The sequence below is a fragment of the Ornithorhynchus anatinus genome, chromosome 1 (genome assembly GCF_004115215.2).
Source record: "Ornithorhynchus anatinus isolate Pmale09 chromosome 1, mOrnAna1.pri.v4, whole genome shotgun sequence".
NCBI classification, from domain to species: domain Eukaryota; kingdom Metazoa; phylum Chordata; class Mammalia; order Monotremata; family Ornithorhynchidae; genus Ornithorhynchus; species Ornithorhynchus anatinus.
In genome coordinates, this window is record NC_041728.1 from 115,528,573 (window position 1) to 115,548,112 (window position 19,540).

General features: G+C 44.8%; 1 protein-coding gene and 1 pseudogene across 3 annotated transcripts in view; one reads left to right on the forward strand and one right to left on the reverse strand.

Annotated features, from left to right (window-relative positions):
• The window catches only part of SLC25A36 (solute carrier family 25 member 36), a 56,715-nt gene extending 52,367 nt beyond the window's left edge, over positions 1-4,348 (forward strand). For 2 of the 3 annotated variants that reach the window (XM_029073301.1, XM_029073297.1), the window contains exon 7: positions 267-1,293. In XM_029073301.1, the coding sequence (XP_028929134.1) occupies positions 267-460 (194 nt within the window). In that variant the 3' untranslated portion in view covers positions 461-1,293. Of the gene's footprint in view, positions 1-266 lie in introns of all 3 variants that reach the window. The other variant, XM_029073290.1, reaches the window with a different exon arrangement.
• Positions 4,349-13,523: 9,175 nt separating this feature from the next.
• LOC114816726 lies at positions 13,524-13,641 on the reverse strand (annotated as a pseudogene).
• Positions 13,642-19,540: the final 5,899 nt, after the last annotated feature.

Here is a 19,540-nt window from a genome sequence, read left to right on the forward strand (position 1 = left end):
TCTCCCCCTCACCCCCACACACTGACTGTGTTTCAAGTTGAGTACAATTTTTGCTTTGTAGATAAGGTTAGAGGCCTTCTTGCCCTCTCATACTCTCCTCCTCCACCCCTTCCCCACCGGGCTCCCTACTTTTAATGTCAGTTGGTATTTGTGAATTTCTGTGCATTTGTTTTCTTAATAGAGTTGGAGGGGATGGGGACCACTAGAAGGACTTGGGATTGTCTCGTTAACGTACATTAACCAGTAACTCTTTTTCCTTTATGCAGAGGTTGTGAGAACAAGGCTACGGGAAGAGGGAACAAAATACAGATCTTTCTTCCAGACACTGTCTTTGGTGATCCAAGAAGAAGGTTCTGGGTCTCTCTATCGAGGTCTAACAACTCATCTGGTCAGGCAAATTCCAAACACGGCCATAATGATGGCCACCTATGAACTGGTAGTCTACTTCCTCAACGGGTAGCGACGTTCTGCTGCTGTCCTAAGAAGGTGCAAGACCAAAAGATGTAGTGGACCATGAAATGTCAAACCATCCTGGAGGACAGAAGAAGAAAAAAACCAATCATTCGGGAACATGTATGGAAGATCGGCGGCAACTAAAAGCAATTCTTCTGCCTTATTTTGGTCATTTTGGCAATGTGACGCGACATGGTCTAACCTGAAGGGAATGCCTTTAAAACACCCCAGATTTTGAAATTGCTATTTTCTCTCTCTGTTTCCCTGACCCAGTATGGTTCTGGCTCTGCTTAGGAGAGTGGGAGTGGCTAGCAGCCAGCTCTTAGATCAAGGGTGCCTCTCCACTCTTCTAAGTGATAGCATCTTAATTTGACTTTTACGGAATGGGGGCCTGAGGAAGGTGGGGTTGACTAGGACAGGATTTCCAACTCTCTGATTCCGTTTAACTCCATGTGAAGTTAGCAGTGAACTAAATAGTTACCCTTCCGAAGTACTACGTCTTGCACTGCACCCTACCAAATCTGGCCAAGGAATCTAAAAGTGGATTCTTTCTCGCTAGCGTCTGCCATTTGCGGTCCTTTACAGTGCAGCATCTAAAGAGTATCACGTGCCCCTTACTATTGGAGTGCTTTGGTTTATACTTCTGCCAGCTGCTTACAATTGTGGTTAAACAGACGTTTAGTTCCCTCCTAAGTGCATATGTGATTCCAAAGGTAATTGTACTTGGAGTAGATTATAGATCCACCTGATCTGATGGGAATCGAACCAAAGAAACGTTAAGATTTAGCACATACTAAAATCCTAACCCAACTACGAAAGAAGGCAAGAAGCATTCTGCCTTTGAGGGAACCGTTGGCTACAAAGCTATTTTCATCATTCTTCCCGAAGAGCTTACCCTGAGTCATGACTGTTCAGTTAAGATGACTTTGAATTCAAGGGAGTGGCGGGAGGAGAAATATTTCACCACAGGTATATATTGTGATTGATTGTTCTTAGAACTCTTCCTGTTTCATAAGAACATAAAGCTGTAATTCATTTTTCGGCGACTCGAAATTAAACCCAATCGAATGAGAAAATAATTGAGACTCTTGTTTAAGCGTTGCCTTTAAAAGAAAACTGTGGAATCCCCTTCTTAACGAGCAACGGTTTGTGAAATTCTATATGGCAGAATAAACATTATGTAAAGGAAGCCCCTCCAATATATTGTCAGATTCTTCAGGTAGGGCTTTTAATGGATTTGGTTTTTGTCAAGCGGCATTTACCAACCATGCATTTTGTATTTGAGAATACAAAAAGACCTTACTTATACTATCATAATTTACTAAGTGACAAATCACAGAAAGATATGGAAGTTAAATGCTCTAACAATATCATATCGCTTTTAAAACATTTAGATTTCTGAATTGCACCTTCTAATACTTATAATTCGGTTATTGTCTATTGCCCTTAATAGAAGTGTTCAGCATAATTTTGTGTCAATAAACTTCTACCTATGGATGCTGCTACACTGGAGGACAAAACAGTGCAATTAAACTCCAGTGTGGTACTTCAGTGTACATTAAACTGTGCATTGTGTGCAATGGCTTTATATTTAGAATGACTCCTTATGCACTTTGTGGCCTTCCTTTTTTGGCTTGTGAATTTCTCTGTTCAGATTTTAGAGTATTGATCACGTGTGGTCAGGACTGTTCAAGATATCCTGGATTCTTTGCAAAAAGCAGTGTGTTTGAAGCCCTGCAGAAAATTAAGGCATCAGGACCACTCACATTAAGGGAGACCCTCTAAGTAAAGTCTCACGTGTATCGAGCAACTCATTCTTTTCTCTTGAGCACCGTAGCGACCCCAACGCTATTATAAAGTTTTCGAAATCCCCTGTAACAGTAAAGAAGTTTCCCCCTGCAGTCATCAGCGGGACACAAAGACTTCGCATTTCTTAAAAAGGACAGTGACATTCTTAAGGTGCTCTCACTGGAAATACCTAAGTATCCTTGGCTGATACGAGACCAAAAGTGAATTAATTTGCTTAACGTTTTTATATTGAATTCTCTCAGACTTAGATTTGGCAATCATGTCTTGTGAAAAACGAACTGAATCATTGAAGGGAGGGCTCTCCTAGCTGATGTTCACAGCCTGATGTGTTTGACCTAACTTTTCTGCTGCCCCTGGTGTAGGGTCTAATACAGTGCCATTGTACCCCAAGGGTGTACAGTACAGTAACTAGGAGGTATTGAATACGTGCGTAGAAGTTCTTCCAGTTTTGCTAGTGGCCTCGGCATTCCGGGCCTAGACGGTGCGGCATATTAACAAAAGAGACGAATTTTCCTCAAGGAGACGGTAAACAGCCCGATCCTATTCAACAGGCTTGTGTTGACTTTTCCTTCAGAGCATACACTTAGCTTTTTAATGAAGTAAAAGTATTGAGGAAGAAGGGATTTTGATGAATCTTGTCTGTAGTTCCTAACGATGTTGATTGATTTGGAGAAGAGCACCCAAGGTTATTTTCTTTGTCTAGCTTTTACAAAAATTGCAATTTGTTGAGATACAAGGTAAAAATAGGTCTGTAGGGTCTGTACAAAGGTCAATTAAAAGGGTTTCCCAGAGACTTCATAAAATGTTTCACTCTTTCCGTTTATATTCCTAAAGTAAAGGCGTTCTCCTCCTCGTCACAGACTCAGCTTTGTAGTCGGGCTTTTTCTGTTTCTTCTGTATGATTTCTAGAATAGGGGAAAGACTTAGCGTTCTATTTTGGTATCTCCTCCTATATAATCTTCCCAGAAATGGAATTAAGTGGGCTCCTAGCTGACTGGAGTTTTTAAAAACAGGAAAAGAAAAAGGTCGAATGATAACGTAGCCAGCTGGTGGCGCACCGGTTCATAGAATCTCACTCCCTAGATTCCAGATTCAATTCAAGCCTAGTCCACTTTTAACTACAGTTGCTGGGTGGATTCGTTCATTCGATTGTATTTCTCGAGCGCTTACCGTGTGCAGACCACCGTACTGAGCGCTTGGAAAGCACAAGGCCGCCGTAAATATAAGCACCGAAACGTTCTCATCCCACCACGCCCTCCACTCTGAGAAACAAAACGATTAAAGTTGCGTCGCCCCTCCGATCGTCTGTTTGGAACTTGGTAGACCATGGTAGAGTTTTGTTGTTAGATCAGTAGATTATGAACATGTGATTCTCTCGGCCCTGACGTGCCAGTCACAGTGCGAAACAGTGCTCTTATCAGGACCGGCTGAGTTGAAAGTGGTTTATCTAGCTCGTAACTAAACTCTAAATATCGTTTGAGGGTTTTCTCTTAGTCTTAAACTACGACAAAGGTTCATATAAATGGTGATGTTTTTAAGTTATTTTCAAGTCAGTGATTAAACCAGCCAGCCCCTTCTCCGTTGATATCGTGAGCGGCTTGTTTACATAAATCCTCCAAACAACCTGTCAGTGACACCTCTTGGGCTGGTACAGTTTGACCTTTTTTTTCCTTTTCATTTTGATCACGACTTAAAGCATTCCTAAATAGATACAATTCTTTCCTTCTTTAGAGTTCAAATCAGAAAGCTTTGGAACCGTTCCTTAACAAAGCTCTTAAAGCACAAACAATTGGAATGCCAAACACGATCTAATTAAGTGCGTAGTTCTCCCTGTCCGTGCCCTTTTTTATATTCAATTTTCAGTTTCAAGCAAGATCTACATCACTCCGCTTTGAATCTGCACATCCTATATATTAGGCCTTACTGGAGTAACATTCTCACCCTCTAAGAACCGAAATCCTCTGACATTAATGTGAGCCGGCGATTCAGAATTTACGAAAGTGCTGTAAATTGTCTGCATTTACTCTGTATTTGTTATTTAGCTGAACTTCTGGATCATATTAAAATTTAAAAACTTTAAGTCATACTCACGTAAATGTTTTGCTCGGTTTGTCTCCCCACTCCTCGAACTCCAGTGGTTGCCCATCCCCGTCCGCATCAATCAAAAGGCTTACCGTGGGCTGTAAAGCATCCAATTACTTTTTCCCCTCCTACCTTACCTCCTTAGTTTCCTACTACAAGCCAGACTGCACATTTCACTCCTCTAACGCCAGCCTACGTACACTGTACCTCCATTTCATCCCTCTTGCCTCTGCCCTCTCACCCGTGTCCTGCCTCTGCCCTGGAACTCTCTCCCTCTTCGTAGTCGAAAGACAGACGCTCGCTCTCTCCACCTTCAAAGCCTTATTAAAATCACATCTCCAGACGACCTTCCCCGACCGAGCCCTCTTCTCTTCTTTCATTTCCTTCAGTGTCACCTTTGCACTTGGATTTGCACCCTTTATTCAACCCTCCCTTAGCCCCACGGCACTTACGTACGTATCCATAATGTATTTCTGTATACTAATGTCTCCCCCCCTCGAGCTAGTGTAGACAGTGAACATATCTACCATCTCTTTTTATATTCTCTCAAGTGCTTAGTACAGTGGTCTGCATCTACGACTGTTTTGTCTTATGCTGTTGAGTCATTTCCGACGCATAGCGACTCCACGGACACATCTCTCCCAGAACGCCCCACCTTATTTGCGATCGTTCTGGTAGTGAAGCCGGAGTTTTCTTGGTAAAAACAGAAGTGGTCCACGGTAAATTTGAGTCTCCACCCTCGACTCTCTCCCGTGCCACTGCAGCCCAGCACAGGGGAGTTTAGACTTGTAGCAGATTGCCTTCCGCACACTAGCCGCTTCCCAAGCTAGGAATGGAACGGGTAGGCCTCTGCTCGACTTTCTCTCCCATAGCCTAGACCGGTAGAGTACCGGAAACTCTCCAGATGCATTACTGAGAAGGGAGTATCTGCGAATGGTGAACACTTATTTTAAAAACCTAGAACACTATGAAAAAAAGCATTTTATTCATAATGTAGCTTGCAGATAGCAAGCCTTTTGAATTCTGCTAATGGATATGTTTGCCATATAGTAGGAAAACCATCAAAAAGTCTCACATTTCATAATTTTTTATATCCTCAAATGGCATTCTTAGTTGTCTCTACGTGTTTTTCACTAAATTGTCGATTCACCTCGGTTACATTTACTGGGCACCTTCTTAGTGAAGTGCACTGTATTAGGTGCTTGGGAATTGATCGATCGATGTTATTTACTGAGCACTTTCTGTGTGCGGAACACTGTACTAAGTGTTTGAGAAAGTATAATGCTGCTGCAGAACAACAAAATGACACATTCATTGCCCATAAGGAGTATTGAGTCTTAACTGGGAAGACAAAGGAGTATTTCCATCAAGAGAGAGGTGTTAAAAAGGGGACATAATTAGAATGAATCCTAATGAGGGTGTAAATAAGTGCCAGAATTGTTTTTAAGGATGGTTTGGCTCAGGATATTGGGAAAGTACTCAAGAATAGCTGTTGTGTGGTCATGGGAAAGAATTTCATCGTGGAGGAACAGCAAGAACAAGGGATATATTGAAGGTGGTCTTATCCAACAATAATTCATTGTCTTATTAAGCACTCACTATATGCAGAGGACTGTACTAAGCGCTTGGGAAAGTACAATACAACAATAAACAGTGACAATCTATCCGTTTAATGAGCTTACAGTCTAGAGGTAAGAATTGTATTGATTACTATGTGCCAGGAGCTTGACTGAGCACTGGGGTGGTTATAAACAAATTGGGTCCCTGCTCCATGTGGGGCTCACGGTCTCAATTCCCATTTTACAGATGAGGGAACTGAGACAAAGAGAGTGAAGTGACTTGCCCAAGATCATACAGCAGATTTGTGGCAGAGCCGGAATTAGAACCCAGGTCCCTCTGACTCGCCGGCTCTGTTCAGATAGCTTCTGACTGTTCACTTTCACGCTGCTTCTCGCTGTCCAACCTTGGCTTCAAAGATACTCTTCTCTCCCAGTTCCCCTTTCTCTGTTACCATTCCTCAGTCTTTCACAGGTGAGCATGCCTCAGTTTCTTTTACCCTCTCCTTCTCTGCCTCCCACCCTCTAAATGTAGCCATCCCTCCAGACTCAAGTTTTGGGTCCCCTTCTATTCTCCATCCCCTCCCTTGGAGAACTCATTCACTTCCACAACTTGAACTGTTGTCTCTCCAAACTATCTTCCCAGTCCTGACTTCTCTCCTCTGCAGCCTCATGTTTTCTCCTGCTTTTTCAGGATATCTCTACCTAGATAGCTCCCTGACACCTCATTCATTCATTGTCCTATTTATTAAGCACTTACTGTGTCCAGAGCACTGTACTAAGCACTTGGGAAAGAACAATACAACAACCAACAGTGGAAATCCCTGCCAACAACCATCTCACAGTCTGGAGGGGCGGGACACAGATATCAATACAAATAAATACAGTTACAGGTATATGCATAAGTGCTGTAGGACTGGCAGGCCCCGGGGAGACGAAGGGAGAGAAGCAGCGCGGCTCAGTGGAAAGAGCCCGGGCTTGGGAGTCAGAGGTCACGGGTTCTAATCCCGGCTCTGCCGCTTGCCAACTGTGTGACTTTGGGCAAGGCACTTACCTTCTCTGTGCCTCAGTTGCCTCATCTGTAAAATGAGGATTAAAACGGAGCCCCACATGGGACAACCTGATCACCTTGTATCCCCCCAGTGCTTAGAACAGTGCTTTGCACATAGTAAGCGCTTAGCTAATACCACTGTTATTATTATTACTATTATTATTAAATCAGGATGACACAGGGAGTGGGAGGAAAAGTGGGACTTAGTCTGGGAAGGCCTCGGAGGAGACATGCCTTCAAAAAGGCTTTGAAGGGGTGGTAATTGTCGGATTTGAGAAGGATAGCGTTTCAGGTCAGAGGCAGGATGTGGGCCGGGGGTCGGCGGCGAGAAAGGCGAGATGGAGGCACAAGAGAAGGTTAACACTAGAGGAGGGTAGTATGCGGGTTGGGTTGTTAAAGGAGAGAAGCAAGATTCAAACTTAACATGTTTGAAACAGAGCTCCTCATTTTCCCATCCAAAACCTGTGGAAAACACCACTATCATCTATATCTCACAAGCCTGTAACTTTGGCATTATCCTTGACTAGTCACTCATTCAACCCACATACACAATCCATCAACAAATCCTGTCAGTTCTACCTTAACAGTATTACTAAAATCTCCCCTTTCCTCACCATCTAAACTGCTACTGTGTTCATCCAAAATGATATGAGAAGCAGCATGGCATAGTGGAAAGAGCACGGGCTTGGGAGTCAGAGGTCATGGGTTCTAATCCCGGCTCCACCGCTTGTCAGCTGGGTGACCTTGGGCAAGTCACTTAACTTCCCTGTGCCTCAGTTACCTCATCTGTAAAATGGGGTTGAAGACTGTGAGCCCTACGTGGGACAACCTGATTACCTTGTATCTACCCCAGGGCTTAGAACAGTGCTCGGCACATAGTAAGCGTTTAACAAATACCAACTTTATTATTATTATCATTATTATTATTATTATATCCTACCTTAACTCATTAGCCTCCCTGTCTCCTGTCTCTAATCCCAGTTCTGCCACTTGTCTGCTGTGTTAACTTGTGTGAGTCACTCCACTCCGCCTCAGTTACCTCATTGGTACATGGAGATTAAGGTTGTGAGCCCTGTGTGGGACAGGGACTGTGTCCAACTGAATTATAACTACCCCAGTGCTTAGTACAGTGCCTAGCACATTATTATTATTGTTGTTGTTATTATGGTATTTGTTAAGCACTTAACTATGTGCCAAGCGCTATTCTAAGTGTTGAGATAGATACAGAGTAATTAGGTTGTCCCATGTGAGGCTCACATTTTAATCCCCATTTTACAGATGAGGTAATTGAGGCACAGAGAAGTAAAGTAACTTGCTTCAGGTCACAAAGCAGACAAGAGGCAGAGCTGGGATTAGAACCCATCTCTTTTGACTCCCAAGCCCCTGCTCTTTCCACTAAGCCAAGCTGCTTCTCTAGTATAAGCGCTAAATAAATACTATACACACACGAAGATGAGGAGAGCAAACAGTACTTTAAAGCGATTAGGAGTTTCTGTTTGAGGTGGAGATGAATGGACAACCATTGAAGGTTTTTTTCGGGAGATGAGATGGGAACTAAACTTTTTTTTTTAAGAAAACTGATCTGAGCAGCAGAGCGAAGTATGGAAAAGAGGGAAGACAGGAGGCGGGGGTCTCTGTGAGGAGGCTGATGCGGTAGTCGAGTCGGGATACGATAAGCGTTAAGATCAGGATGGAGAGGAAAGGACAGATTCTGTAGATGTTTTGAAGGTAGAACCAAAGGATTTGGTGACAGACTGAAAGTGTGGATCGAGGGTAATGCCAATGAGACAGGCTTGTGAGAGAGAAAGGATAATGGTGTTGTCTATAGATACGGGAATAGCTGAGGGAATAACAGGATTTGGCTTGGAAATAGAGAGTTATGTTCAGAGCGTGTTTAGTTTGAAGGTGCTGGGAGGACATCCAGTTAAAGATGTCCCGCCGAGAAGGAGCTCACCTCCTCCAAGAGGCCTTCCCAGATTGAGCTTCCCCTTTTCCCTCTGCTCCCTCTGCTCCCTCTCTGCTCCCCCTTCCCCTCCCCTCAGCTAAGCCCCCTTTCCCCCCTTTCCCTCTGCTCCTCCCCCTCCCCCTTCTCCTCCCCTCAGCACTGTGCTCATTTGAATGTATTTTTATTACCTTATTTATTTTGTTAATGAGGTGTACATCCCCTTGATTCTATTTATTGTGATTAAGTTGTCTTGTTTTTGTCCGTCTGTCTCCCCTGATTAGACTCTAAGCCCATCGATGGGCGGGGATTGTCTCTATCCGTTGCCGAATGGTACATTCCAAGCGCTTAGTACGGTGCTCTGCACATAGTAAGCGCTCAATAAATACTATTGAATGAATGAATGAGTGAAAGAGGTTAGGACTGGAGGGGTAGATTCTGCGTTTCCCTGACTTACTCTCTTTATTCGCCACCCCACCCCCACAGCACTTATCTCTTGTCTTATGTTGTCGAGACCTTATTTTATTAATCAATCTATGGAGTTTATAGAGTGCTTACTTTGTGCTGAGCACTATAAAAGAACCTGAGAGCGCAATACAGTCAGTAGACGTGATCCCTGCCTTCGAAGAGTTTATAGTCTAACAGGAAGACAGCACTGAATAATAATAATTGTGGTATTTGTTAAGCACTTATGCGTCAAGCACTGTTCCAACCGCTAGGGAAGATAGAAAATAATCATTTCTGGCCCAATCCCTGTCCTAAACAGCCTCACGGTCTATGTAGAAGGGAGAACAGGTATTGAAACCCTATTTTACAGATGAGATAACTGAGTCACGGAGAGTTGGTGACTAGCCCAAGGTCACACAGCAGACACGTGGCAGAGCAGGGATTAGAACACAGGTCCTCTGACTCCCAGGCCCGTGCTCTTTCCTCTAGATTATGAACTGGGGAGGCAACTGAATCTGAGGATGTGTCCATAAGTGCTGTAGGGGTGGGGTGAGTTCCTTAACTGCCTTGCCAAAAAAAAAAAAAAAAAATCTTCATCCAAAATTCAATCTCTGGTGAGTGGAGAAGGAAGCTAGGAATGTTTCTGGTGTTAATAAACAGGGTCTGAGGGATCCTTTCCCTCCAGTGGTCAACGGCACAGGTGTGGTCAGTGGCTAAATTACTTGTTGGAATAAGAAAGGCCCTTTGAGGAATGGCTTTCCTCGCCCAAACTATTTGGAAACTGGTTGGGGCCTGGCACTCGGCTCCAGTGGCCAGAGAGTTAATCCACCTCTCACACCCTCTAATTCATGCCCTGGGAGAATCTGGCAGAACACTCGATATTTCTTCTCGTAAATAGGAACAAGTCTTGATTTTGATTACCTCCAAATGTCCTGTGAACAGGCGTTTGCTGAAACAAAATGTTTCTGGAAAAATAAGCCAAGAGATGTTGGGGAAATAGGGCGGGGGGTTCAACCATTCACTTGTATTTATTTATTGAGTGCTTACTGTGTGCAGAGCACTGTACTAAACCCTTGAGAGTACAAAACAATAAACAGACATATTCACTGCCCACAACGAGATTACAGTCCAGAAGGGGAGACAGACATTAATATAAATAAATAAATTACTGATAGGTACATAAGTGCTGGGAGAGTGTGTGTGTGTGTGGGGTGAATATTCATTCATTCAAACGTATTTATTGAGCACTTACTCTATGCAGAGCACTGTACTACACTCTTGGGAATTACAATTCAGCAACACATAGAAAAAATCCCTACCCACGAGGGGCTCACAATCTAGAAGGAGGAGTACAGACATCAAAATAAGTAAACAGGCATCATTATAAATAAATAGAATTATAGATATATACACATTCATTCATTCAATCATATTTATCGAGCGCTTACTGTGTGCAGGGCACTGTACTGAGCGCTTGGAAAGTACAATGAGGCAACAGAGACAATCCCTACCCAAGAAAGGGCTCAGGTCATTAATATAAATAAATAGAATTATAACTATGTACATATGCACACAAGTGCTGTGGCGGGGAGAGAGGGGGTAGAACAAAGAGAATGAGTTGGGGCGATGGGGAGGGGAGGGAGAGCAGAGAAAAAGGGGGGCTTAGTCTGGGATAAAGGGAGCAAGGATGATGCCCCACGGAATGGGAGAAGAGGAAAGGAGAGCTTGGTCAGGTAAGGCCTCTTGGAGGAGATGTGCCTTCAATAATGCTTTGAAGCGGGGGGAAAATAATTGTACCCTGAGTCGGTAGCGACCGGGGCCAGCTCCAGTCGGCTTAAAACCTTTTCGTTCATTGAATTTACAGCTCCTGCAATTAAAAATTTCCCTTCTAGACAATCACTAAAATGGCTGCAACTCTGCATTTCTCTCTTTCTCATGGAAATTTCCTGCCGGCCGTCTTCTATTCCCCCAAACAGCTGCCTTTTCCACAGTTGAAGACTCTTGCCGCTTTCCACCCTGATGTGGAACTTCGAGAGGTGTCTGAGCAATAACCTTGTCCTCACCTCCCTCTACCTTCACCGCATCAGCTCAGCACATATTCCTGAGGTTTGCAGAAAAGTTGAGTGGGAAAAGCAGTTTTAAAATTAAAAATAATGTTCGACACGAGCTGTTCCACCTCTCTTATGTGGCTCACATGCTCAGAGGTGAATCCTTTGCCAATGCCATTTGTTTTGAAGTTATGGAAATGTATCATGTGGGGCATAAATGAATGTAAAATAAGCTATTAAACCTTCACCCACAGCTCAGATCCTTCTGTGATCTAGCTGGTCTATACACTACAATGTTTTTTGTTTTTTGTTTTTTTTTCAAAGTACTTGTCAAGTGCCGATTTGTGCCAGGCACGGTACTAAGCACTAGGATGAATGCAAGGTAATCAGATTGGACACGGTTCCTGTCCCACGTGGGGCTCACAGTTTTAATCTCCATTCCCGATGAGGGAACTGAGGCCCAGAGAAGTTAAGGACTTGCCCAAGGTCACACAGCAGAAGAGTGGTGGTGGTTTGAGAGCCGTTGGCTGGCAAGCTAGATCTGATTCTCGAGGCTTAGGAGCCCACTCTGGGGGTGGGTTCGGTAGCGTGAGGGTGACGCCGTTAACGGGCCCGTCGGAGCGATTTGGAGTGGAAGCGTCCGGCCTGCTGGACCCTCTGAGTGGAAACAGGCCTGGGGTGGAGTCCACATGGTGACTCCAGTCCTTGGAATTATTTATTTGTACAAATGGCTGCCTCCCCTTCTAAACTGTAAAGGAATAATTGGGGTATTTAAGTACTTACTATATACCAAACACTGTACTAAGTGCTGGGGAGACGCAGCATGGCTCAGTGGAAAGAGCCCGGGCTTGGGAGTCAGAGGTCATGGGTTCGAATCCCGGCTCTGCCACTTGGCAACTGTGTGACTGTGGGCAAGTTACTTCTCTGGGCCTCAGTTACCTCATCTGTAAAATGGGGGTTAACCGTGAGCCTCACGTGGGACAACCTGATTACCCCGTATCTACCCCAGCGCTTAGAACAGTGCTCTGCACATAGTAAGTGCTTAAATACCAATATTATTATTATTATTATTATTATTATAAGATAATTAAGTCCCACATGGGGCTCACAGTCTAAGTAGGAGGGAGAAGAGGTTTTGAATCCTCGTTTTGCAGATGAGGGAACTGAGGCACAGAGAGGTTAAGTGACTTGCCCAAGGTGGCAAGAGTACGGGCTTGAGAGTCAGAGGGCGTGGGTTCTAATCCCGGCTGCGCCGCTTGTCTGCTGTGGGACTTTGGGCAAGGCACTTAACTTCTTTTTTCCTCAGTTACCTCATCTGTAAAATGGGGATTAAGCCTGTGAGCCCCAGGTGGGGCTACCTGATTACCTTATATCTACCTAGCACTTAGAACAGTCCTTGGCACATAGTAAGCACTTAACAATTACCATCATCATTATTATTACACAGTGGGTAAGGGATGGAGCAGGGATTAAAACTCAGATGCTCTGTCTTCTAGGCCTGTATGCTCTTTGTGACAGCTGTTATATTGCACTTGCCCAGTGCTTAATACAGTGCTCTGCACACAGTAAGTGCTCAATAAATAAGATTGATTGCATTCATTCAATTCATTCATTCAATCGTATTTATTGAGCACATACCGTGTGCAGAGCACTGTACTACGCGCTTGGGAGAGTACAATACAACAATAGATACATTCCCTGCCCACTCCACTGAAAGGATTCAGGCATTCATTCATTCAAAAGTATTTACTGAGCCCTTGCTGTGTGCAGAGCACCGTACTAAGCGCTCGGAAAGTACAATTTGGCAACAGGTAGAGACAATCCCTACCCAACAACAGGCTCACAGTCTAGAAGGAGGGGAGACAGTAAAACTTGGTTAGATATCACAAAATGGGTTGAAATGCAGCGTGGCTGGGGAAGCAGCGTGGCTCAGTGGAAAGAGCCTGGGCTTCAGAGTCAGAGGTCATGGGTTCGACTCCCAGCTCTGCCACCTGTCAGCTGTGTGACTGTGGTCAAGTCACTTAACTTCTCTGTGCCTCAGTGACCTTATCTGTAAAATGGGGATTAACTGTGAGCCTCACATGGGACAACCTGATTACCCTGTATCTACCCCAGGGCTTAGAACAGTGCTCTGCACATACTAAACGCTTAACAAATACCAACATTATTAACCATATATGTGTTGTAAAGCCCACTAGGATCTCTTCCATCCTTCTCAAGGGGAGTGCTAACCTTCTCTCCTTTGTCCTACGCAGTGTGGGGGTCACTGGTGTTCCCACCATACTCACTGGATGACAGAAGGGGCTGGAGTTGATAATTAAAATAGTAATGGCATTTATTAAGCGCTTACTGCGTGCCAACCACTGTACTAAGCACCGGGGTGGATACAAGCAAACTGATTTGGGAACAGTCCCTGTCCTGCATGGGGCTCACAGTCTTAATCCCCAGTTTACAGATGAGGCACAAAGAAGAGAAGCGACTTGTCCAAATTGACACAGCAGAAGAGTGGCAGAACCGGGGCCTTCTCATTCCCGGGGCCGTGCTCTATCCACTAGGCCACACTGCCGCTCTCCCCTCCACTCCCTGGCGTCTATGCAAGCAATAGCAGCGGCAAGGCTGACGTGGACCGGCCGTGTCAGGTGAAGAGGACTGCTCACTCTTGCCTAGGCTCTGGAGCGGGGCCGGGGGAGGGATAGGAGCAGACCCCCCAAACCTGGCCTTGGGGGTGCCCCAGGCACTGGCCTGGCTCTGGTGGGTTGCGTGTCAGGTAGGGGAGTGCCGGTCTGGGGGCAAGGCCAGCCCCCGTGCTGGATGCTTCTGCTCCTCTCGGGGAGTGGAGGAAAGATCTGAAATTCATTTATTTATTTTAATGTCTGTCTCCCCCTCTAGACTGGAAGCTCCTTGTGGCCCGGGAATGTGTCTGCTAATTGCTTTATTGTGCTATCCCTAGTGTTTGTAGAACTGTTCTAAGCGCCGGGGCAGACACAGGGGAATCAGGTTGACCCACGTGGGGCTCACAGTCTTAATCCCCATTTTACAGATGAGGTAACTGAGGCACAGAGAAGTGAAGCGACTTGCCCACAGTCACACAGCTGACAAATGGCAGAGCTGGGATTCGAACCCCTGACCTCTGACTCCAAAGCCCGTGCTCTTTCCACTGAGCCACACTGGCTCTAAATGAACGAATGAATGAATTTACCACCCAGTGCCCGGTTTGGCACCGTGGAGGTTGTGGTGGAGGTTGCTTGGGAGGAAGCAGGGGGTGCAAATGTCAACAACAAGCGCAGTGTTTTGCACCTTTGACACACCTGTCTCTCTCTCTCTCTCTCACATGCACTCATACGTTCCCTTTCTTTCTTCGATCGTCTTCTCTTCCCCATCTTTTCTTTCCTCTTCACCCTATTCAGTTCTGTTTACAGAAATGGCTCTTTATAGAGAAGCAGTGTGGCCCGGTGGAAAGAGCAGGGTCCTGGGAGTCAGAAGGACCTGGGTTCTAATCCTAGCCCTGCCACTTGCCTGCTGTGTGACTTTGGTCAAGTCACTTCACTTTCCTGTGCCTCAGTTCTCTCGTCTGTAAAATGGGGGTGAAATACTCATTCTCTCTCCTCCTTTGACTGTGAACCCCATGTGGGACAGGGACTGTGTCGAAGCTGATTGTCTTGTATCTAATAATAATAATAATAATGTTGGTATTCGTTAAGCGCTTACTATGTGCAGAGCACTGTTCTAAGCGCTGGGGCAGCTACAGGGTAATCAGTTTGTCCCACGTGAGGCTCACGGATAATCCCCATTTTACAGATGAGGTAACTGAGGCACAGAGAAGTTAAGTGACTTGCCCACAGTCACACAGCTAAGTGGCAGAGCCGGGAGTCGAACCCATGACCTCTGATTCCGAAGCCCACGCTCTTTTCACTGAGCCACACTGCTTCTTCTACCCCGGTGCTTTTTAAAATTTTTTTTATGATATTTGTTGAGTGCTTCCTAAGCCTAACTCTAAGCCTGAAGAAACCTGAAGAATGCTCACTGGCATCGTAAGAAAACATTTCTCAGGTGAAAGCTTGAGAGCCGCGCACCTAAATTCCCAGAATTACTTTCTATTTTCTTTTTTTGAAATGGTTAAACACCTATGTGCCAGGCACCGCTCTAAGCACTGAGGATAGATACAAGGTAAACGGGGCGGTTACAGTCCGTGGCCCACATGGGATTCGGAGTCTTAGCCCCTATTTTACAGATGAGGTAACTGAGGCACAGAGAAGTTAAGTGATTTGCCCAAGGTCACACAGCAGACAAGTAGTATTCAAAAGCCTTCTCCCACTTGAAGCCTACCCTGGCTAACCCTCCCTCTACTCTAACATTATACTCTACACCTCTTCAGCACTCGTGTGCACACATTTTCCTTACGTTCCTAGGTTGTATTACACCTAGGAGACTGTTAGCTCCGAAGGAACAAGCTTGGTAACTCATCCTTCTCTCACAATAATATCTCTCTCCGAGAACTGTGCGTTCCACCAAATAGCAATGTGAAGTCTCCCTCAGCCTCATTTTTCTCTGATTAGTTCCATCTTTTCCCATTTGAATGTCTGACTAGATTAAATGAATTTTTAAAAATCCCATGGAATTGTGAACGTGTCCGTTAAAATAAAACTAAACAAAAATCCTGAAGGCTTTCCGAAGAATATATTCAAAGTGCATTTTCTTTTCATTTAAATTCGAGTAAGTCTCTGAGTCTCCAGTGGAGGGAGTTTTAAGTTCTGAGACATTAAATTAACAGACAAATTGAACTGATCTCCGTGCTTGGATTTATCTTCAGTAGACAGTTTTATAAGTAACTATAAAAATATCCCCAGCTTTAGGCAAACAAGGACATGTCTCTAAAGGTTAATTTGCTGTAATATTTCAGCCTCGATGCTTCCTGTTCTAAAACGGCCGAGTCATTTTAGTTGTCAAATTCATGTTCTTTAAATTTCTCGGTTTTAAACTTTTAATGAAATTTACCTTCTTGGTGTGAGTCTGAATGCCGTCATACACAAACTAGAGTTTAGGATAATTCACTTCCCGCTGTCAGTTGCGTGGCAAACTTAAATTTCCAATTTATTCACTGAAATATCTACGCTACCCAGGGTCAGCACAGGGCTAGAAGTTGAGAACGGTCACAACCTGCTTTACCCATTTGTGGAGAGGAAGCCTGGGAAGTTGCATCTTTCGTTTATCTGTGTTTGAATTCTTTAAATTCTAGTCTTCTGTGACCTGCCTTCGTGGAAGTTGTAATTACCCAAAATGATTTCCAAATGAGTCATTTATCAGAGATAAGAGTGTTGTCAGTGCAAGGAATTGACTCAACAGAAACACTTGTGATACAAGATGTGCCATAGCACTCATTCAGTGCAGAAGAGCAAATGCTCTTTTCTGATCTGGAATATTTAGAAATAAAGAGTTGCTCACTAGTAATGTAAGGAAATTACCAAGCGCCGGGGGAAGTACAAGATAATCAGGTTGGACACAGTGGGGATCACAACCTTAATCCCTATTTTCCAGATGAGGTAACTGAGACTCGGAGAAGTGAAGTGACTTGTCCAATATCACACAGCAGACAAGGGACAGAGCCCGGATTACACGTCAGCTCCTCTGAGTGGATCCGGGCTCTTTCCACTAGGCGGGATAGGGCGACTGCTTGCATTAATAATACTGATGGTATTTGTTAAGCGCTTACTAGGTGCCAAGCACTGTTCTAAGCGCTGGGGTAGGTACAAGGTAATCAGGTTGTCCCGCGTGGGGCTCACAGTCTTAATCCCCATTTTACGGATGAGGGAACTGAGGCACAGACAAGTTAAGTGACTTGCTCAAAGTCACACAGCAGCCAAGTGGTGGAGGTGGGATTAGAACCCACGACTTCTGACTCCCAAACCCATGCAGTTTGAATGGAGAGGAAACAGTGGATTCTAGAGATACTGCGCATGTTCATTCATTCAATAGTATTTATTGAGCGCTTACTATGTGCAGAGCACTGTACTAAGGGCTTGGAATGAACAAGTCAGCAACAGATAGAGACAGTCCCTGCCGTTTGACGGGCTCACGGTCTAATCGGGGGAGACGGACAGACGAGAACGATGGCAATAAATAGAGTGAAGAGTTATGTCCGCTCTGTGACCTAGTTTTCTGGGATCAGTTACCTTATCTGCCAAATGTGGTTGGAGACTGTGATCTCCACATGGGACAGGGACTTGAATCCACCCCAATGCTTAGTAATAATAATAATAATAATAATAATAATGTTGGTATTTGTTAAGCGCTTACTATGTGCAGAGCACTGTTCTAAGCGCTGGGGTAGACACAAGGGAATCAGGTTGTCCCACGTGGGGCTCACAGTCTTAATCCCCATTTTACAGATGAGGGAACTGAGGCACAGAGAGGTTAAGCGACTTGCCCACAGTCACACAGCTGACAAGTGGCGGAGCGGGGATTCGAACCCATGATCTCTGACTCCAAAGCCCGTGCTCTTTCCACTGAGCCACGCTGCTTCTTGAATCCACCCCAATGCTTAGTACAGTGCTTGGCATGTAGTAAGCCCTTAACAAATGCCACAATTATCATTATTATCATTGTTATTAAGTGGCAGGGTCGGGATTAGAACCGAGGTCCTCCTGACGCCCGCGCCTATGCTCTATCCACTAGACTTCTCTTGGCTTGACTCTTCCCTCTCTTATTCAACCACACGTTCAATCCAACGCCAAATGCTGTGGATTCTATCTCACAACATCTCTAGAATCCACTGTTTCCTCTCCGTTCAAATCACATTAATCCAAGCATTTACCCTATCCTGCCTAGTGAAATGAGCACAGGCCGGGGAGTCAGAGGACCTGCCTTTTAGTCCCAGCTCTTCCCCTTGTCTGCTGTGTGATCTCGGACAAGTCACTGCACTTCGTTTCTCAGTTACCTCATCTTTAAAAGGGGGATTGAGACTGTCATCCCCACTGCGTCCAACCTGATTATCTTCTAACTACCCCGGCGCTTCAGTACAGCGTGTGGCACGCGGTAAACCCCTAACAAATGCAGTTAAAAATAAGGCGGTTCGTTTCCGTACTCCCTTCGGATTAGACCGTAATGCAGGTTTGGTAAATTGGTCAGTATTGAAGTTCCCCTCATGGCCATGGCGAGCCTTGTTCGAGGAGCAGGCGAGTTACAGAGAGTGAGCACACCCCATGTCCCGTCTGCGGAGGACTTCTTGTGGATTCGTGGAGGGCTCTGTCTCCATCTGAAGTGTTCCGCCACTCCCTTGCACAGAGCCGAAAGGAAGAGGGGATGGAGGAGCTGTGGATGACTGGAGGGGAGCCTGAATGGCCCGGGGATCGCATTGTTCTCCTCTTAGTGCCTCTTGACCGGTCACCAAAGGAGGGGCTGTAGGCTGTGGAAACGTGGATAAACAGAAGGACACAGGAAGGAGCAGAAAAGTAGCACATCTCTCCCTCTCTCTGGCTCTGCCTCTGTCTCTTTGTCTCTCTCCCTGTCCCAACCCCTGGCAGCAGTGAATCGTCCCCAAAGCGTGCTGCAGTTAGCGTCCCGGAGGATCACCCTTTCTCCATTAAAGCCCCAAGTATCAGAGAACTTTCTCATAAACTGATTTTAGAAGGGAATTTCCAGTAACCGCTATCTTAAATTTCCGATAGCCGGTATCTTAAGCTCGACGGTGCCCTCCCCTGCTTCTTGACATAACCTTATTCGGTTTTTTCAACTACCATATGGTTCCATGACTTTCAATTTGAAAGACATTTGGTGGTTTATTTTTCTCCTAATAAAGTAAATTACTTTTTTCTCTTGCTCAAACCGATGCTGTCTCATTTTTATTTCCTGTTGGTACTAAAGGCCTAAGATGGCAAAATCATTATACTAGCTTTCTGCGGTGGTTCCGGAAAGAATTGATTTGATGAAATCTTAGAGCCTTGAGCTCCTTTTAATTTTAATGGCTTCTTCATGGAATCAGTATTCCATTAAGCTAGAACTAACAGATGGGCCTACTTTGTTTAAATGCATACGGACACACACACACATCTGTATAAATATATATGTGTGTGTTTACATATATAATCACTTTATGGATATATACATCTATATATTTATATACATATATATATTTATATCTAGTGATTGAAGCTGG